The sequence below is a fragment of the Physeter macrocephalus genome, chromosome 11 (assembly GCF_002837175.3).
Source record: "Physeter macrocephalus isolate SW-GA chromosome 11, ASM283717v5, whole genome shotgun sequence".
In the NCBI taxonomy this organism is placed as follows: Eukaryota; Metazoa; Chordata; class Mammalia; order Artiodactyla; family Physeteridae; genus Physeter; species Physeter macrocephalus.
This window is the reverse complement of record NC_041224.1, coordinates 142,846,671-142,868,840: the sequence shown is the minus strand read 5'-3', so window position 1 is coordinate 142,868,840 and position 22,170 is coordinate 142,846,671. Positions and strand designations below refer to the sequence as shown.

The 22,170-nt window shown below is 43.6% G+C and overlaps 1 protein-coding gene across 4 annotated transcripts in view; it reads right to left on the bottom strand.

Annotated features, from left to right (window-relative positions):
- The window catches only part of PRKCH (protein kinase C eta), a 231,150-nt gene that overhangs the window by 9,391 nt on the left and 199,589 nt on the right, over positions 1 to 22,170 (bottom strand). For 2 of the 4 annotated variants that reach the window (XM_024118032.2, XM_028495975.2), the window contains 2 exons: positions 12,824 to 12,962; positions 11,995 to 12,183 (listed from right to left, as the gene is read on the bottom strand). In XM_024118032.2, coding sequence (XP_023973800.1) covers positions 11,995 to 12,183; positions 12,824 to 12,962 — 328 coding nt within the window. Of the gene's footprint in view, positions 1 to 3,764; positions 4,167 to 6,325; positions 6,528 to 11,994; positions 12,184 to 12,823; positions 12,963 to 22,170 lie in introns of those variants that run through there. The other 2 variants (XR_008618681.1, XM_024118039.3) reach the window with 2 other exon arrangements.

The window sequence follows — 22,170 nt, the reverse complement described above, 5'->3', positions numbered from 1 at the left end:
GTCATAAGGAAAATTAAAACAAAAATTTCTAATACTCAATGCCATTAAGTGAGAGAAGGCGCTTTCCTGGGAGGAGCAGGACTGTCTTATTGGAGACACGGAAAGAACCACCTGAATGATCCATCTGTTGTCAGGTGGGAGGGGAGAGCAATGTCCTCCAGGGTCTATGCCTACATCAAGAGTCTACAGTCTTGTCCTTTCTTCTCTATTTGGAATTAGAAAAAATTTTGAAGGTAACTGTACCTCCCTCAGCTGAAGATGCCATGTTTTTCTTGGGTCTGAAGTGGACTTGCTTTATAAAAATGAAATAAAACATGTTTAAGCTGATCTCCAGGAGCTAGTTACCGAAGGAGTGGGCAGGTGAGTATGTAAGTATATTTGAACACACCAATGGATCAATGTCTTCCCTGAGCCACATCAGAATATTCTGTGAGATACTTCCAGAGACAGTCTACAGTGCACTTTATTCCCTCCTAATGAAAACGAGTACCAAAATGCCCTGTACTGTTTCTCTTTCTGCACTGGGGCAGGAATAGTGGTAAAACCTGTTGCAGGTTTGTTGGCTATATTTTCCATCCTGTCTCTGATTAGAATCCAGCAGCCTTTACATGGGCATATACTTATTCCTTATCAATGCTCTTAACACTCTGCCTTGCCTGTGTTTTATACTCATTATAGCTTCCCCTGAAACCCAAGCCATCTCAGAAGCTTCACTAAGGTCACGTGATAACACTGGTTAACAAAAGGTAAAGATCAGAGATGAGTCTCAGAGACAGAAGCCCAAGGTCGGGCCCTTGTGCCAACGCCAGTGTTGTTGGCCAAGATGGTTTTATTCCTGGCAAACCAATCCCGAGCATCTCTGACTAATGGTGAGGGTTTCACTGCTCTCCAATAACTCCCAAGTGTTGAAGGAAAAGGAAGCTCACCTGATAGCTGTGATCCCCCAAAGTGCAGCTATTGAAAGGAAGAAAGTGCTGAAGAAGGATCCTCCAGAGGCATACTACACAATGTCTTTATTTCCTCCTGATGAAACCCAGGCCAACACCCTTCTTTATCCTGGATACACATTACCTTGGGTGTCCAAACCAAACCTAACCACCACCTGCTAAAAGTTAATGCTCTTTGATCACTGGAAGGGACAAATGAAAGAAAACAAAGTGTGCTACTTAGAGTTTTTAAGTGTGTTCCTTAGAGTTTTTCCAACTTAAAACAAAAAGCTCTTCTGACCCGCAGCCATCAGTTAGCAAACCCCTACAAAGAAAAGATTTCCATGCTCATTTTACAAAACCTGACATCTTTATGCTCCTGTCTGAGATATGAAGATTAAAGAGTCATGTGGTATTAATACTTCATTAAAAAAAAAATCCTTCACACTGCTAGCCACAGATAAAATGTAGGTTTCCTAAGAACAGAGGTCCTAAACAATCTAAAATGGGGGAAGGAAGTTGAGAATAGTAACTTTAATAAAATGATAAAGAATGCCAAAAATGGGCTTCCCTGGTGGCGCAGAGGTTGAGAGTCCGCCTGCCGATGCAGGGGACACGGGTTCGTGCCCCGGTCCGGGAGGATCCCGCATGTTGCAGAGCGGCTGGGCCCGTGAGCCATGGCCGCTGAGCCTGCGCGTCTGGAGCCTGTGCTCCGCAAAGGGAGAGGCCGCAGCAGTAAGAGGCCCGCGTAACGCAAAAAAAAAAAAAAAAAAAAGTAAACATATCATATTATACTGGACCCAAATAATTTTATAGTGTAAATAAAAATAAATGCTAGCTTCTAAATAATATTTAGTATATAAAAAAAAAAAAAAAAAAAAAAAAAAGAATGCCAAAAATGAAGCCTCTAGGAAGATCAGTATTTTTCTGTTTTCTGCCAACACTAGCCTGGCCTATCTGTGAATAAATGGTCCATTTCTGAAGGTGTTAGTTTCAGTAAGAAGCCTGAAGCTCCATTTTCTCATATGGGAACTCTAGTCCTGGCAAAGGGCAGGGGCTGCCAGGCTTCATGTTAACCATCCTCTTTTTAAAGGACCTTTTAGTAACTTACTTTTGGATTTTCCCTGTAACACTATTTGAAAAATTGGCTCTAATGATGGAGAGCTGGATCCTCTGCATGACCCTGGTCCCAGTTTTCCCTCCACTTCCTCAGCCTCCTCCTGGCTGATCACCTTTGGCTGCTGCCTTGAGCATTCCAATCTTTGCCAGGAGGGGAGGAGGAAATGCAGAGGATCAAGCTCAGTGCCGCTCTGGTCAATTGCCTGGTAACAGATGTGAGACACACTCAGGGCTAAAGGGGATCCCAAATTACTTGTGGTTCCTTCTCTGTACACAGAGGCAAACGAGACTCCTGCAGACAATGCACAGAGGATGAAATCTGATAGGCGTGATGACAGATAAGCCCACATGCAAACACACAGTTTAATTTCTGTAAAGCTTAGGAGCAGAAGCATGCTATAATCTCCTTCTGAGGCCAAGTTTACAATGCCTCCCGAACTGACAAAGGTGACTCAGGAGAATGCACCAAACTCCTTTCAGCACTTATTTAACCTGGCCACCTGTGTGAGCCCGGAGAAAAGGGCGTTGACCTCACCCAAGTCAGCACTGGCGCCTTGTGATCTCTCACCAGAGATGATTTAGCACAAAGGAATGCTCACCTCAGAGACAGAGGGCATCACCTTCCTAAGCTCTGGGGACTCACGAGGACTCCCTCAAGTCTTTCTGGAGCTGATGAGGCCAAAGCTCAGCACAACCGCAGAAGCTCTAAGCAAACTATACATTTTTGTCTGTGTCATGATTATTCACATTTTGGGATAATTCAGTGCCAGTTTAGGAAACTCGGTAACATGGTGGCCAACAGAAAACGTGTATTTATACCAAAACCAAGTAAAAAAAAAAAAATTAAAAAATCATCTTTAAGGTCAGCAATCTAGAAAGTCTACGTCTGTTTTTCACACAAGAGTGTGTATCTTTATTTACCTTTCCTGTGCTACCTTCTGTGGATGTTGCCAGTTTTTACAACCTGTTCTCTGAGGGGGGGAGGGGAGGATGGCTTTGCTTTTGGAACATGCACGTGTGAGCATTTAACACACACACACCTTCACAGCGAAGATGAGACGTGAGAGACAAAAGGGCAAGAGCAAGAAAAATCGTCTTCCGCTGCACCTTTTGGGGTGAATACTATGGTTATTTTCAGTTGTCAGGATCACTGGTTAATGACTTGGGAATTTTTTTCAAGTAGAAAACTGGGCTAAAAACTGTGTGCTCCACCTCCCCTCCTCCTGCCGACTCTGTGCTCCGTGGGGAGTGTTCTCACACGCAAGTTCTCAGCTCTCTATCCATGCTTATGTGAAATTTGGGAGGACTTTTGAGTTTTTGGTGTATGGCTACCCAATCTTGAGGGTGGGGGTAAAGATGATGGGAAGGGTGAGGGGAGGAAAGTAATACTGGGTTAGGAGTTACACTGGGTAAGATGTTGGTGCCCATCCTGTTCAACCCCTCACTCTCCTTGAACGACAGACAAGAACACCCCTCACCCCGAATTCAGGGGACTCACTGACGTTATTATACCATACGAAGCCCCCAGGTCTTGAACATCTATGACTCTCTAGTGTTTATATAAATGGGCATCCAAACAGCTTCTACAGACATGGAATAATAATAATACCTTCTATTTAAAAAGGTAAGAAGGCATTCAGAAAGCATTTCCTTCTGAAGGGAAGAAACAAAGGGCAAGTAAAATATCCAGCAGACGCCAATTCCAGGAAGAGTGCTGACCTTACGTTCCAAAGAAAGGATCATCAGGAAATCTCAGGAAGCCAAGTAGAGATGACCCGCCATGCTGATTCGGTGGTGAGAACGGATGTGAAGGGCTGGCTCGGGGATCTTGGCCTTCCTGCCTCTCTGGTGGGGAAGGATCGCACACAGAGGCAAAGGGCAGCAGCATGGGCAGGGCTCACCAACGGGTGCTTTCTCCTTCTCTGTTTATTTGTTAAAAATCTTTCTTTGGGGTGCACTGAGGTACTCAACTTGGGGGTTGGGGAGTGGGGAGAGGTAAATTGGGAGTTTGGGATTAACAGATACACACTACTGTATATAAAATAGAAAAATAACAGGACCTACTGTATAGCACAAGGAATTATAGTCAATATCTTGTAAAAACCTATAATGGAAAAGAATCTGAAAAAGAATATATATATATACATATAAAATATATACATATAACTGAATCACTTTGCTGTACACCTGAAACTAACATAACATTGTAAATCAACTACAATTTTAAAAAGGTATAAGGAAAAAAATGCTTAATTGGAATAAAAAAAAAGAAAGGCTCCTGGGAGAACAGAAATACAACTCTCTCCAAAATAAAAAGCTAACACAGCCTCATGTACAATTAAGCACTTAATAATCTTGATGATGTTGGTGGATTGTTCAAAGGGAGGATGAAGATAATGACACCTCTCAGCGTGCTGTAAAATTACTACTCATAACAATACTAATAACTTACTCCTGTACTGTGCATACCACTTTGAAAATGCTTCCATGGGTGCTACCCCATTTGAAGTGGGTACTGTAGGTGTTATCATCATTGCGTTACAGAGGTAAAGACCGGAAAGCAGTGGCAGGAGTAGAATGAGGTCTTGTGATCCTCAGACCAGTGTGTGCTCCTCCCATTCTACTGTGTGAGGTTGGTTCACCTCTCAGCCTCAGCTTCACCTACCAACCAGGGAGTTAGACAAAGTGTTTTTAAAGATCCTCCATCTCTGAAATTCTGCGTTTATGTTTCTAACAGTCAACAAGCTCCATGACAAATGATTACAATCCAAAACAGCATGCACGACTTCCTAACAGTTTTGGGGACTATGTAAGACACTACCCAGTCGAGTCAACATTAGGAACTTTTTTTTTTTTAATCGAAATATTCTTGATTTACAATGTTATATCAGTTTCAGGTATACAACATAGTGATTCAAAATTTTTATAGATTATACTCCATTTATAGTTATTATAAAATATTGGCTATCTTCCCTGTGTTGTATATTCTTGTAGCTTACTTATTTTATACATAGTAGTTTATACCTCTTAATCCTCTACCCCTGTCTTGCCCCCTTCCCTCTCCCCACTGGTAACCACTAGTTTATTCTCTATATCTGAGTCTGTTTCTTTTTTCTTATATTCACTAGTTTGTTTTATTTTTTACATTCCACATATAAGTGATATCATACAATATTTATCTTTCTCTAACTTATTTTCCTAAGCATGATACCCTCCAGGTTCATAACATTAGGAACTCTTGAAGTCACCAAGCTCCCAGAATCACAGGTGGTCACAAAATCCTTGGAAAAGGCCTGAAGTCTATATTTTTAAAGAAAGCAGTGTACCTTACCTTGATCTGGAATTACACAACAAAATGAAAGCTTGTTCAGGGTCCTTAAAAATATTTCAACTTACCTACCTCCTAACAGATACTTCCCCAAGCCCTCGGTTTTCTGGCCAAGGACCATTTGCTCCTGAACCTGGCTAGCACTACTCAAAAGGTATTGCAAGCATCAGTTTCTGGGGAAATCACACTGTAAAACCACTGGCCTATTTCACCACAAGTAAAACTAGCAGATGAGCTGCAGATTGAGATGTTTACACAACCTGAAGTCATTCCTTCCTGACCTCCTCACTGAATCTTCTTCCACTGTCACCCTTTCAATACTGGTGTCCCCAGGCCTTGTCCTCCTTTTACTCTTCACCCTCTCCCCCAGTCCATGCCTTCTCCCCTGTTCTCACTACCATGCTACAGTGGTCATCTCCTACTTCTCTCCTGAGCTCCAGACTTATGTGACCGACTGCAAGGAACAGACCACTTTCTGAATGTCTCCCCAACCCCTCAGAGGTCCCATTTCCTAAAGTCATCTTTCCCAGACGCTACCCTGCACCTAACACACCAACGGCGGAACTGGTGACTGTAGTTCTTTGAACACGCAGGCTGCCTCTCCCCTCCGAGGCTTTGCACAAGTTATTTCCTCTGTCTAGAATACCCTTCTCCCCCTTGTCAACCCTACTGAACCCTTGTTTGTTCCTCAACACGCAGCCTACATGCCGCTTCCTCTGCCTTGTCCTTATGTCACTTCCCTGTCCTTGACCCCAGAGAGAGTTTTGATCATTCCTCCTTGGCAGCCAGCTAAGTATCCATTTACGTGTCCTCATTCCTACTAGGCTGTGAGCAACAGAAGAGGCCGTGTCTTTTCATCTTTGCTTCCCCGCACTTAGCACAGGCCAAGCCAAGGGAAGGCATCTGACAAATATTTGCCGAATGGAACTAGACAGGGATCCTAATTCCCTAATGTATCAGTTTCTCCTTCTACGGTCACAGGCTCATCTCAGGTCCAAAGAGAAAGGTTCAAATGCACAATCTTTAAATAACACTAACACTGTTATCATAAACGTTATATCTTACTTTATGGAAAGTTAAATAGGTGGCAGATTCTTGCTCTGTGGGTATTAAGTACACAGGACCCTGGTAGCTTCCTCCAGTGGCTCATGCTTCTAGGACAAGTGGAAAGAATCACATCAGGGAGTAATCTGGGTGCTAAAATGTGGGGCTCTAAGGGTACTGGACACTTATTAATGAGACGTAGAAGAAAAATGGGCAAAGGCCAGGTGTAGCTAGCTTAGAACCCTGGACTGGGAGTCAGGAAAGGCTGGATTCTGATCCCAGGGTTTTTTCCTTACTGTGGTGTAATATACAGACCATAACATGTACCTTCTTAACTATTTTTAAGTGTACAGTTCAGTGGGATTAAGTCTATGCACATTGCTGTACAACCATCACCACCATCCACCTACAGACCTTCTTGCATCTTCCCAAACTGAAATTCCACATCCCTTAAACCCTAGCTCTCCACCCACCCACGCCGCCAGCCCTCGGCAACCACCATTTTGCTTTTGTCTCTATGAATGACTATTCTAGGTACCTCCTGTTAGTGGAATCATACATTTGTCCCTTTGTATTTGGCTTATTTCATTAAGCATAATTCATTCAAGGTTCATCCAGGTTATAACGTGCATCAGAATTTCCTTCCTTTGTAGGGCTAACACATTTTATTTATCCATTCATCTACTGATGGACACTTGGGGTGCTTCCACCTTTTAGAAATTGTGAATAATGCTATGAACATTGATGTACAAATATGTTCGAGCCCCTGCTTTCAATTCTTTGGGATATACAACAAGAAATGGAATTGCTAGGTCATATGGTACTTCTATGTTTAATTTTTTGAGGAACTGCCTGCTATATTACTTTCCGCAGTGCCTGCATCATTTAACATTCCCATGAGAGTTGCCCAAGGGTTCTAATTTATTTGTTTGTTTTAAGTAATGTGCTGAATGGCCTTTGGTGAATCACAATTTATCTGGACCTCAGTTTCCTCATCTATTAAATGAAGGAATTTTAATGGATAATCTCTTAGGTTTCTTCTAGCAATTAAAAAAAACTGTATTGGTCTAATTGAATCAAGTTGCAGTTACAGCCAGAAAGCAGTTTAAATGGTTTCCTAATACAATAAATAGAGTCAGAATTTTTCAGAGAAAAGGGCAAAGGATCTAAAAATACACCCAGGGCTTCCCTGGTGGCACAGCGGTTAAGAGTCCGCCTGCCAGTGCAAGGGACACGGGTTCGAGCCCTGGTCCAGGAAGATCGCACATGCCACGGAGCAACTAAGCCCATGCACCACAACTACTGAGCCTGCGCTCTAGAGCCGGTGAGCCTCAACTACCGACGCCCGCACGCCTAGAGCCCGTGCTCTGCAACAAGAGAAGCCACCGCAATGAGAAGCCCGTGCACTGCAACTAAGAGTAGCCCCCGCTCGCCGCAACTAGAGAAAGCCCGCGCACAGCAGCGAAGACTCAACGCAGCCAAAAATAAATAAATAAATAAATAAAATAATAAAAATGCACCCAGCTCTCACTGATGACAGTAGTGGCTGCTTCCTGAGCACCTACTCTGTGCTCAGCACTGTTCCAACTATCCTCCACGCATTATCTCAGACCCTGAGGGTACAGATGTGGAAACCGAGGCGTGGCAAAATTGCGCCATCTTCCCGAGGTCCCACAGCCAGCAGGTGAAAGAGCCAATATCTGCCCTCGGACAGCGCTGCTCTGGAGGCGGGTTCCTCACCACCACGCCCTGATGCTTCCCTCCTGGGTGCTTTCGCCCCATGTCATGAGTGCTCTTCATTGTTTTCTTTCTTTTCTTTGATCACACTTCTGTTTAAATGTCTCAGTCCTCTGCCAAGAACAGCTGAATTTCCTCAGCTACAGCATTGAAGCTTTTTATTTTTAGGCCTGGAGGCTGAAATGTACAAAACTGTCTCAGAAATCCTCTCGGTGACTGTTTTTTAGTAATTTTCTCTGACACCTTTTCCAGTATTTTCCAGAAAATCACTTTTAAGGTACACTCCTTGAAGGAGGAAGAAACAGAATGCTTACTGTGTTCCTGTGTGGTTTGCATGTATGAATTCACTGAATCTGGACAGTAACCCTATGACATGGATTTTATTACCTCAATTTTATAAGATTTTATGAGCAAGGACACGGAGATTTAGGGAGGTGTGTTAGCTCATCAAGGTCACTCAGCCAGAATGTAACAGAGCTGGGAGATAAGACCGCCACGGGGTGAAACCCAAGCTCCTTCCTGCGGGGAGACTCCCGGCAGAACACAGAGAGCCACTTAGGAAAATCAGTGCTCAGCCAGTGACACACCATGACCCGCTACCATGACCCGCTGAGCTGCTAGCATTAGAAAGGGGCCAAAATAAAGGGAAGTGAAGAGGTTCACAGCTTCCCAGAAGGAAGTAGAGGGAACAACTCAGTCCGCACTGAAGAGTAGATTCTCTTTAGGTACCAGAGGCTCTGTTTTCTCCCGGAACAAAGATTGTGGAGGGAGGATATTCCTGGATAACATATATTCTAGTTACCAAAAATATTTCTATATACATCAAAGATATAGTTTAAAGTAATTGGGGGAGGGATAAATTCGGAGCTTGGGATTAACATACACAGACTACTACATATAAAATAGATAAACAACAAGAACCTACTGGATAGCACAGGGAACTCTACTTGGTACCCTGTAATAACCTATATGGGAAAAGAATCTGAAAAAGAATGAATACATGTATATATATAACTGAATTACTTTGCTGTACACCTGAAACTAACACAACATTTTAAATCAACTATACTCCAATAAAAGTAAAAAAAAAAAAAGTAATTGGGTTTATCTGGTTAAGAAGAAACCATCTTAATAGTTCCATATGATCTTAACATTGCTTAGTGCCTGTTCTAGGTTTTACAGGGATTGAGTTAAAAGGGGTGAAATCTAGGTCCCAGATTTAGTCAGGAAGAATTCTCTTAAGAGGATTCTAAATGCCAGAAAGAGTCTAAAGACTCCTAAAAATTGGAAATAAAAAAATTGAGAGAAGCAGATGTGGGTTAATGCTCAACTCAAACGATGATGTGGTCTCTAAAGAGTTCTACTGGACCTACATTCAAAGGTATGAAGTGTTTATCAGAGAAAGACTGAACTAGATTGTTACTCCCTAAATAGAGAACTTTAAAGTTTCCTGAGGCACAGACTGACTTTTATTTCCTACCCTCCATGGTACCTAGCAGAGCAACTTTTATACACCAAGGCCAACAATGCATATTTCTTTATGGCTTGAACTAGCATTTTCAGTTGAATTATAAGCTCTGGTGTCCTTCTTTTAAATATTAAAAAAGTTAACTCAGCTATGGTAATTGGACTAAATGTGCGAATCATGAGAAACCATTAGTATTATGACAGTGGTTGTTCCAGGCCACAGGGGATTAGCATGCCTTGGGAGTCGCAAGGACCCAGACTCTAGATGACAGAACTGGGAGAGCAATAATGCAAAGTAAGCCCAACTCTGAAGCACAGTTTTGTTGTGTTATCATAGATTAGGTCATCAAATGTAGCTGGGGCCAGCTGAGGTGAGTATCTTTCCCTTCCAGAAGTTAAGAAACTTCAAGGCATAAATCTACAAAGACAAGCCCTTCTCCCTGATTTTTTTTATTAATACAATTATAAAAGCCACATTCTTGGTTCCTTAGTCTACATTTTCTACTAAATATACAAATAAAATTTTCTTATGAAAAGAGGCTAGACAGAAGACATTTGGTAGAATCCAAAAGTACTTCACTTCTCTCTCTCTCTTTTTTTTTTTTTTGGCCATGCCACACTGCTTGTGGGATCCCAGTTCCCTGACCAGGGATCAAACCCCAGGCCGTCGGCAGTGAAAGCACAAGTCCTAACCACGGGACTGCCAGGGAATTCCCCACTTTTATTTTCTATATGCAATTAATGCTTCCTCAATATCAGGAGAGCATTTGCACCTGAACTTGAGAATTGAGTTATGAATTATGATTCACTTTGGCAATATCTGCCTGAGAAGGATTTCTGGAATCATTTCTCTTTGAAAAAATTGAGAGAAGCAGATGTGGGTTAATGTTCAACTCAAATGATGATGTGATCTCTAAAGACCACTGTAGAGAATTCTCAGGGACAATCATGCCATCAGCCCCAGGACACAGTGATTTGTATACAAAATGTCCTTAAAATGACACTAATTATATGACTGGAGTTGTTTTTTTTTTTTAAGATTTTTAATTTTTTGATGTGGACCATTTTTAAACCATTCAATAGACTTTACTGAATTTGTTACAATGTTGCTTCTGTTTTATGCTTTGGGTTTTTGGCCATGAGGCATGTGGGATCTTAGCTCCCTGACGAGGGATCAAACACACAACCCCTGCATTGGAAGGTGAAGTCTTAACCACTGGACCACCAGGGAAGTCCCTATGACTGGCAATTTCTAAAGAGAGACAAGTCTTTCACCAGCATGGCTAATATTTCCCAAATTTAGTTTTTTTTGTCTCAAATCACTGGAAAGGATATGATTTGAGCAAAGTAATCCTTATCCCATAGATACTATCCAGGAGAGAATGGATTGTTCTGATTTTTCCCTATTTGAAGAATATTCATCTTTTTTTTTTTTTTTTTGGTGCGCGGGCCTCTCACTGTTGTGGCCTCTCCCGTTGTGGAGCACAGGCTCCAGACGCACAGGCTCAGTGGCCATGGCTCACGGGCCCAGCCGCTCCGCGGCATGTGGGATCTTCCCAGACCGGGGCACGAACCCGTGTCCCCTGCATCGGCAGGTGGATTCTCAACCACTGCGCCACCAGGGAAGCCCAAGAATATTCATCTTTACTCCTCCTATGCATTTAGTGGGAAATAATACATGATTTTCTAATACAGAACTGACCCAAATTATATGTTATTCTCTCATTACATGTTACTTTCTTATTTTCAACATAAAGCATCAAATTCACTTTCTTCCACACTTGAAAATAAGGCTTCCAGCACAATGCCTTAAATGCACGAATGAAAGACATTTTCAATGTGATATTCTACACTGCACCTGAATCCTGGGCCTGGCACCTGACTTGCACAAGGATAACATGGAAGCAAATGAGATCTTGCACAACTTTGGAAAACCTCTCTTCTCCTCTCCCAGCACTATGGGAAAGGCCCCTTCATCTTTCGATCTTGCCGACAGAAACACAATCCGTATCGAAACAACCGGGAGTGCTGTTCACATGACCCAACGGTCTTATGTGTCATGACTGGATGAAGCAGGAGCATCACTTCACCTACACTGAAGCCACAAGTGCTAGAAATACTTGATATATGGCAAACAATGCTATCAACTGCTCATGCATTAGCTCCAAGATAACTATTGCATACGAGAAAAAGAACAGCCTGAGAAAACTCTGCTTCTTTGATTCTACAGATTAAAACACAGATTTTAGTTAGAGCTGGTAGCTTTCTGGTAGGTGGTATTAAAAAACAAACAAACAAACCCAAAGCCCAAGAAGCACACTCAGCAAGCTGGTTTGCAATAGTTCAAAAGCTGGCTGAGCGCACCAGACTTACAGATTTCAGGATCCCTGTGGCATCTTCATGCAGCCATGTAGGGTAGACCACTTCATCGTTCAGTATGGCTTCAAAGAGGTCATCTTCGTTCTCTGCCTCAAAGGGCGCGTGGCCACAGAGCATCTCGTAGAGCAGCACACCCATTGCCCACCAATCCACTGCGGGCCCGTAGAGCATCTCCTGGAGGATCTGTGCATAGGGGTAATGTGAGAAGAGCTTCGTGCATCTGATGAACAAATGCATCATTAATGACTAAGGAAAATGATGGATTAGGAGATGAAGTAAAACAAGGGAGTTTCCTGTGTTGGCATACATGTTTCATTCCATCTCTAGACAGTGGTCTGTTTTCCCTGGGGTCAATTCAGACGCCTTGTCATCCAGGTGATCAAACATCTATGGCCTGCTTAGGCCAAAGTAATAGTATATGCAGATCCAAACCAGAAAGGGTTTTGGAACTATATCTGTGGGCTCACTCACTCCTATGGGAAAGATTCAAGAGCTTGTCTTTATTTCTGCTAAATGGGGCTGGGATCAAAGCACTGAGTAGAGGCAAAGAAAAAAATTAAATAGCTGTGCCTGGAACGTACTTTGTCCTTATTATTCAGGGCTAAACCCTAAAGCAACTGCAAAGTTTACAAAACTTTTTGACTCAAATTTGTATTGGGAGGAACCAAGGACATTTTCAGCCATCATTCACCCAATGAGCCACAAAGGAGTCTGGAGGCGTCAACTCTCAATGCCGCCCGCCAAGCTGCAGCACATAAATGCAGCCTGTGTGGCTTTTCTGATGGGGCTGCTAGAGAGCCTGGAGTGCAGCGAGCACACTCACCTCTGGAGCAATGTAGTCGGGTGTGCCGCAGAAGGTGGCCGTGGTGACCCCGTTACAGATCCCCTCCTTGCACATTCCAAAGTCTGCCAGTTTACAGTGACCCTCGTGGTCCAAAAGTACGTTGTCCAGTTTCAGATCTCTGCAAGAAACAAAAAGCAGCATGTGGTGGGGCAGCCAGGCCCCACACCATCCACCTGGCTGAGCTGGGTCACGGGATGGACGATCACGCAGCCGGGAGAGCTTTCTGCACACACCCTTCAAAGGGAACACACTTCTTTTTTTTTTTTTTTTTTTTTTTTTTTTGTGGTACGCGGGCCTCTCACTGTTGTGGCCTCTCCCATTGCGGAGCACAGGCTCTGGACGCGCAGGCTCGGCGGCCATGGCTCACGGGCCCAGCCGCTCTGCGGCATGTGGGATCTTCCCGGACCGGGGCACGAACCCGCGTCCCCTGCATCGGCAGGCGGACTCTTAACCACTGCGCCACCAGGGAAGCCCGGGAACACGCTTCTTTGTGTTATCTGGAGAACAAATTTAGATCTGCTCTTGACATTTGCCTCGTGGTTCCTAGACGATGGTTCCATGTGAATGGGCTAACCACATATCAAAACACAGGCTGCCCATTAGAAACTGAGAATGTGACTTCCAGGCTTCCCATTTACCTTAAGCCCATGAGACATCCACCCACCCGCCCCCTGTTCTCTGCCCACTGGACTTCACTCGGTGAACATTCGGAGCAAGTGGCCACTGTGTGGCACAGATTGTGATAGGCATCAAGAGTACAGACGATCCTTCTCCCTAAGGAGCTCACAGTATAATGGGGAGACAGATATTTGCTAGACTGTAAGCTCCATGGAGGAGGGACCAGGTGGGTTTGGTTCACCACTGTGCCTAGCATAGTGCACTCAATAAATATTCGTTCAAAATATATACATATAGATGTGTGTGTATAGAGATACATACACACACACACACACACACACACACACACACACACACACACACACACACACGGGGGAGGGAGGAGAGGAGAATGGGAAGGGGGTTGGGGAGGGAGACAGAACCAACTATTGTATAATACAAGTGGCACACGGAAGTATGAACCAAGTGCTGTGAGAGAAACACAAGAGGAACAATTAATTCCTTCTAGTGGGAGGAGAGAGGGACATTTCCACAGTAGAAACAGAAATTGCGCTGGGTCTTAAAACATGAGTCAGAGTCTTCCAGACAGGTAAGGGGTGTGAGAAGGTCGCTGTGGGCAGGTGGACAGGGCTATTGCATGGAGCTGGCGCAGAGGTGTGATGTGCAGGTGGGCTCAGGAACCCCACGTGGTGTAGTAAGGATGGAGAGGGGGCTCGCGTGGGAACACAGGGGCCATCAAAATGCCAGGGCTAGAAGGCAAAGTTAGGTCCAAACTGTGGAGTGTCCTGATTGCCACACTAAGGAATTCTGATATTTAGATATTAGGCACAAGTGACCCACTGAAGCTCTCTAATTAAGATTTCCAGCTGATGAGAAAAGATCAGCTAGAGGCAGCTGAAACAGTCCAGGGAAGAGATGACCTGAACTAGGACAGTGACAGATGGAATGAAAACTAGGGGGTCAGTCAGCAGTGCTTTGGTGAAAACACAATTAGTATTAAGGCTCAAGGACCATTTAGAGGGGGATGAGGAGAAGCAGCAAAACTGATGACCCCTGGGTTTCTGTCTTAGATTCAGTGGGTCAGTGGGGACGTTAATAACCAGGGAAAAGCAAAACAGGGTAAGGAGAGGGTTTGTTTAGGTGTACCCCAGATACATAGAAGCCTCAGATATGATGGTGAGCACAGGACAAAAAGGCACTTACCGTCCCTCGCCCAACCCCTAGAAGCAGAATCCACTTAAGGGAAGTGCGTTTCCAGCAGCAGAACTGTCTGGTAAAAGGCCTCAGTGGAGGCAGGAACATGGGTTGGATGCTAATAAAACTGTCTGCGAATGAAAGGCAGTGCCCCCTGAACACCCCCTCCCCAACACAGGCTTCTGGCACCACCTCTCCCATCGCCATGCATATCCGGGCATCATTACAGATGGAGGTGTGGCACCGTGGCAAACTGGGAAAGAGTCCTACACACCGACGCCATTGCCAGCCTCTAAGCTCAGCCTCGGGAGAGGTCCAGAGAAGCAGCTTTGCCTATGGGGCGACACCTTTATGCTTTGCTTTTTGAAGGAATGACGTGCTCAGAGGCAGCCACGCAGGCTTATCGGTGAGAAGAGGCTGCCCAGCCAGAAGGCGATGCTAGGTGCCTACCCTGCCCTGGAGGTTTGCAGTCGCCTGCCAGGTGGGAGGCTGCCATGGCCGCGGCCTCCTGGGGCTGTGCCGTTAGGAGTGCTGGTGGCCCCTCACTGGGCATCTTCACAGCGGGGGCCGCTGACTGCTGTTCTGGAGCTTCACGTCCCCAGTGGGCTGTGTCGAGGCATTCATAGCTCTGTTCTCCCATCCCCGCTCTGACAATAAAGGTCTGTTGGGCTGCTTGGCCCAAGGGGAAAGGCTGGTCTCTGTCCAGCCCAGGATCACTCTGTGGCTCCGAGGAAGCAGGTGATGACAGAACTGGCGAGACTGGTTTCCACACTGGGCCCTGTGAGTTGATCCAGCTGGACCATGCAGGTCTTACAGACAGTGGTCACTGGAAGACACCCAGGAACGAAAACCAAGTCCTGTTTTCCAGGAATCCCCGATAAGCGAGGTGAAAGCAGCCTCCTCTCTGTGCTTGCGCCCCAGGCGTCTCCCGGGAGTCAGGCAAAGATGTGCTGGGCACTTGTGCAGCCACCGCAGGAAAGCAAGGCTCCTCTGCCTCTAACCCAAACCCGGCCTCCGTCCTCCAATCAGGCTCCCGCCCCTTCCCTGAGCAGATCCCCACTTCCCTCACAAGCAGTGCTTTCAGTGGGCTGTGGGCTGTGGAAACTGTATCCTCCTCCACTGACCCCTAGACACACACACCCAGCATGAGCAAGGTTTGTTTGGCCAACGTGAAGGCAGAATCCCAAAAGCACAGGTTGGGGGTGAGGATGAAACTGGTCACGGCCACCGCCAAGAGCACGGTCTCACGCAGTTGTTCTTCCAGAAGTGGTTTCAGACCCGAGGCCCTATTAGCGCCTGGTTGTCTGGCTCCTCTGGGGACTGATGCAAACATGATAATCTCTAACCTCGGCCAGCCACCTCTAGTCTGTGGCTTCAGGAGAGACCAAGGCCGTGGGGGACCCGAGCCTGGGGACTGGCTTTAGCAGCACCATGTTCCAGCCCAGCGGTCCAGGCTCGTGTGGTCCTGCTCCCAGAGCGCTCTGACTCTCTCACATTGCCAAACAGGGTGACTGCATTTCTGAATTCTCCTGAAGCCGTTATGCCTGATGAGGGCTCGGAAAGGATCTCCTTGGGTAGCAGAGACAAGTGCTAACAGAAACCCACAACGGTCTAAAGAGCTGACCTGAGACTGCTCAAGAGAGCTTGTCACTAACGACCCAGGTAAAGAGGTTTGATTGTTTATTGCTCAGCAGCTGTCACAGGTAGCAGGAATTGTTCGGGAAGAGAAAAGTGCTTTGTCATCAGTTTTCTAAGCTGCCCGTCACAATGCCCTCCGCACACAGAAGTCTTGGAACACAGCCCCGATACTCAGGACACAGAACCGAGCAGCACTGGGGATGAGACTCAGCCTGGTCATAGGATGCCCCAGGACACAGAGGCAGGTTATATACCTCAGTTCTGACTTTGCAGTCTCATTTTAGGCATTCTCAGAAGTGGACCAGCCCTGAGGGAAATGCCATTGCCCCTTTCACACCAGATGCTACCTAATAGGACAAAACTCTCAAACTGGGATCCTAAGGGGGTGGGGGGGGGGTTCGATTAAGAGCATAACATAATCCCAGGCTATCAGTTCTGCCCTCAGCCCAAATATCTCAAACCTCCACTGTGGGGTCTGTTCTGATGTCCCCAGCTAGTCAACTCTGCCCCTGGAGCACCCAGTTCAGGGCTCTAAGACAGCACACCTTTCACTGCACTCCAGAAGACTCTGTCTATGCACCTGTCTCCCCGCTTGGCTGGGACTGAGCCTTATTCCTCCCTAGCCTCAGCTCAGGCCTGGCAGAAGATGCTGACCAAAGAGATAAACAGAAGAATGTCAGATGGATAACAGTGAGTTGTGCTGGTCAGTTCAGAGCCTGTTTTATTTTTAGGGGAAGGAAGGAAGTTCCATAAACTTCACTAGGACTTTTGTTCCAAAGTAATTAAACCTATAAAAATCCACGTGCTTTACCCCTTAGAGAGAGATTCCAGGGGAAAAGAAGAGCCCTGAAATATTAAGTTCAAATTCTTTGCTTTAGTGAAGCTGGAGAAAAGAGACTGCTTTAGGAGGGGCAATTATAAAGCAGAGAGGACCCAAGCATAATCCTTTCCCCTGGTTTACACGCAGATGGAAGAGGGTTTTCAAACAGATGCAAAGGTTACAGAACCATTTATGGCCACGGTCAGCTTCCGCTCTAAGGGTAAATAGATATCTTCACTTAAACAACAACAACAGAAAAGCAAAAAAGTCACCCTCTGACTCCTGAATTGAATATGAAATATGCAGAGGTCCGTCCGTTTTTGGCTTTGGAGCTCCTCCGCCTCCTCTGCCCACATGTAATTCAGCAGCCAAAGTTAACAAGGCTACACAGTGAAGACTACAAGTTCATACAGGGCAGAGGCTCAGATCCTAAACTGCTGAATACACAATTACGGGCTCATCATGCATTAGCTTATTGAGCACTTGTATTTAATAGCTATACCTTTGTTATGCAAGCACAGAAGGGTAGAAAGAGTTATTTTATCCTCCCTGATGGTCTGAAAGGTACATTGTTCTTGCTGGGTAATCAGGGTTACTTAAAATGCCCACAGCGGTTTCAGAGAGGATTCTCAAGTGGTTGAAGACAAAGGAAATTCAGAAATTGTATTTATTTTGTTTCCACCATGAGCTATTCTGAGAGTCATAAAACATAATGACAAGAGACTTACTGCTTAGATCACTAGAATCAGTTACTCTTCCAAAAGAAATAAAGGACAGTGAGTTGAGAGCTGGCTCCCTGAACAAGAATGCATCTAAGAGGCTATTCAGTAGCTATTTTTAATGTATTTAAAAAAATTTTTATCTTGGAAAACTTCCAACTTATACAAAAGTATAGTGAATAACATAACGACTCCCGTAGTGATCTCACAGCAAAAGCTGCTACCAATGCCCAATCGTGTTTCAGCTGTGCATTTTCTCCCTTCTTGACCCACCTTTTCCAGATCTGGAAGCAAATCCAAAACATGAAATCATCTCATTTATCCATACTTTAATATCTAAATCTAAATAACAACAATTTTTTAATGAAGTACAACTTTGCTATTGGTTTTCCTAAAATATACAGTCAATATACTATTGTAAGTATATTGCTTTTTTGTCTGTTTGCTCATTTGGGGGTATGTGTGTGTGTCCAGAGAACCTGAAAAAACCTTCTGTGGATAATGATGAGGATAATAACAACAACAGTCAGTGTCATTAGTAGCTAACATACATTGAATGTTCACTAAATGCTAAGTGCTTTATCCATATTCTTACTTTACCTTCAAAACAACCCTATGAAGTAGGCTCTACACCAACATCATTTAGTGAGCCAGGGATAAAGTCAGGATTTGAACTCAGTTCTGCTCACCTCCCTCCAAGGCCTGGGCTCCAAACTCACTACAATAGGCACACTCTCTTCCATGCAGTGCTATTGTGTCACTGGCTAATCCTCCTAGTAGACTGCTTCCTGAGAGGACTACATCAATTGAGAAACAAGAACCATCTGAAAATCAACAAATATCCTGACACTGAGTTATGCCCAAAGGCCATTTTTGTGCACATTATTAAATGCATAATCAAAATTCTGGAAAAATAATTTTTTTGCTTTGGTTCTGAGCTTGTGCATGGAGGAGTTGATTGGATTTCACACAATCCCTGAAGGTACAGGAGTAAGGGAATGCATAGCAAATCCCTCTCTAGTTGTCAAATACTGAGATGATAACTTGCTGCCCTCTTCTAAGGAAGAGAGGCTGGCATGTGGGCAAGAGTTAAGAGGTGGCATTTGCCAAGAGAGTGAATTTGGATTATGATCTTAGTTTCAAAACAAAACCATTTAGGGCTGGCTTGGGTTTTGAATATGTGGGTTTATATAAACTTGACATTTTTTCAAAGCAAGACGGACTGTATTCAATTGGTAAAAGAATTTTGAAAAGTCACTGAAATAGCAAAAGCCTAAAATTTGGTTTTATCACAAGTTAGATATAGTAATGCCATTCATGTCACCTCGGAGAAGACATTCAGACATTCACCCACCCAACAAATCTTTGGGTGCCATGTGAGAGCCAGGCAATATGCAAGGGGCTCGGAATATTGAAGGGGGCAGGAAATGGCAGGAGCCTGATATACCAGGGTCCAGGGAGGATTTCAGTCTTTAGCCCAAGAGGAACAAGAAACCACTGAAAGGTCTTACACAGGAGAAGGATAGCATTAATCTGATTTTACAACAAGCCTCTAGTCACAGGAAGGATAATAGGTCAGAGGGGATGAGAAAGAACATGAAGAGACCAGCTGGGAAGCTAATGGAGTATTCAGAAAAGAACTGCCGGTGGCCTGAATCAGGGTGGGGCAGTAAGGTAAAGAGAACTAGATGGATAGAGTACTACTAGGGGAAAAAAAGCAATGGGATTTAGTAATGCAAGGATGTAGAAGGTAAAAGGAAAGAAGGTACGAGCATGTTCTGGCTCAAAGAATTTATTTTGGACATACTGAGGTATTTTTTAGACATCTGAGTGGAGATGTTTAATGGGCAGCTGAATATACATGGCTAGAACTCAGATGAAAGGCCAGGCAAAGGATAGAAATTTGCAAGTCATTAGCTGGGTGTGGATGAGTTCACCTGGGGAGGGAGAATGGAATAAAAAGGAGAGGGCTTGGTACTAAGCTTTGGGAAGTGTATCCTGAGGATAACATCCCTGGTCTTTTTCACACTGAGACCACAAACACTAGAGAGAAATTATAGTCAGAGTGGGTAGCATAGCTGAGTGCCGGGAAGCAGGGATCCAACTCTTTTGCTTCCAGTGGATCATATGCAGTCCTGTTAAGATTTAAAAGGATTAGAAAACATTACCCTTTTACATTCAAAACCATCTTATGGATTCTTTCTAGGTTAAACTGTCAACCTCTGCTACATGAAGTGATGATTTGGAGAGTGTAAACTTAAGTCTTATTTTACAAAGATGTTTGTTGCTGTATTGTGCATAACTGCAAATTTTGGAAGCAAGCTAATTTATTTATCAATAGGGGAACAGCCAAATAAATTATGGTATATCCATGACAGAATTTTATGAAAGCTATTAAAATCGTATGAAGGGCAAAAAATGCAGGGAAAAGTTATGACAGAATTTTTGTCTTTTGAAAGTTATTTCTTTTGGGATTATACAAGTACTATTTTCATTACCTAAAATTTGGTCATTCTTGAAAAAATTATGGCGAAAATGACAGGTTCATAGTCGTCCAATCTTTTCTTCTTAATGCTACACTACCATAAATCATGAATTAACTAGCTTTTCTCACTTAATGAACTTTTGGACACATTTCTACATCCTGTAGATCTGCCTCATTCTTTGTAATGGTTACAAAAAATTCCATTATAAAGATGTTTCATAATTTAACTAGTCCCCTCTCTATGAACATTTAGATTGTTTCTAATTGTTTGCATCTTCAAATGAAGTAATGAACATTATTTGCACTCTTGTAGGAGGGTTAAATTTTTAGAAGTGGAAATGCTGTGTCAAGGGTATCAATATTTAAAATTTAAATAGATGTTGAGCAACGGCCCTCCAAAAAGCTGGCACCAATTTATACTCCCACCAATAGTGTACGAGAGCATCCATTTAGCTTCCTTATTCAGGTTAGATGTAATCATCCTTGTATCCTTGCCAATTTGCTAAGGGAAAATGATCTCATTGCTTTAACTTCATTTCTTGATAATTGAGATTAATCTTTAAAATATATGTATGGTTAATGGCCATTTGTATTTCTTCTGTCTGTTGCCTATTCACAAGTTTTACCTATTTTAAAATTTGAGTTATTTTTTGGATTCTTTTTTGGAGGCTCATTATACATTATGGATAGAAGTAATTTGTTATATGGGTTGCAAATATTATTGTTCAGCTTGTTTTTGTTTTGTTTATGGTAACTTTCATATTTTTATATAGTCAAATCTATCAATCTTTTTATAGCTGCTGGGTTTCACGACTTATTTACAGACTGATACAATTCTAAATAAAAAAGCAGAACACGAAATTGTATTTTCAATATCCTCTTATGTTACAATTGTTGGGAGTCGGGGACAGAGGGAAGAAAGAAAGACAGGAGGGAAAAGGAAGAGGTGGGAAAAGCTAAAAGAAAAAGATTACAAGTTTATTTCTCGGTTATACGTTTATGAATGATTTTTCCTTTTTTGTATTTTCTAAATTTTATAGGAATTACGTATTACTTTGATAACCAGCAAAAAGTCATAAAATATGTATTTACATATTTTGGCTTTAATCCTTTTCTTTGGTCTCTCTACTGTTTAAGGTTGTAATTCCCAAGGAAGATGTGGAGGGAAAGTGATCTACTGGTAGCAATAGAAAGGATTTATTCTGGAACCCAGGCCGTAAGGGAATGTTGAAAAAAATCACCTTACTTCCTTAGGGAATGTGAACATTTGTGGACTCAGAATTCTGACCTGTTGCCATAAGCTCATTTTTGTAATCACTGAAATTACCAATGCTTGTGGATAGCACTGGTATTTTCAATAGCCCTACGACATGTCCCTGTAGTCTTAACCAACTTAAGTACGAAAATGAGGCCCTTGCTAAAAGAAGCAACGTTCCCAATTATTAAATGAGGTCCCCGTGCCATTTGTCCTCATGAAGTGACAATCTATCTGGTGTTTGTGAGGCTGATCTATTGCAACATCAGCTTAAGAACAAATACATGAAGCATGAACATTCATCATTATGAAGGTAAATGGGAAATAACTTACTTTCCGGTAAATGAAAGTCGATAAAACAATTTCCAACCCAGGAAGTGTTAGAGGCTCCTTTGTGGCTCTTTTCCCCCTACCTTTTCATATTTCTTCCCAACAGCTATTTGAGATGGGAAATGATCACAAAAATGACTCCGTGGCGAGTCTGGCTATTATACTCCCTTTAAAACGGGGCCAGGGACTCACGAACTAACCCCCACAGGCCAGGTGCTGGGCTCCTTCCAGTGCTGGTGTTTGGTGCGCTTGATATGCAGGCCGCCT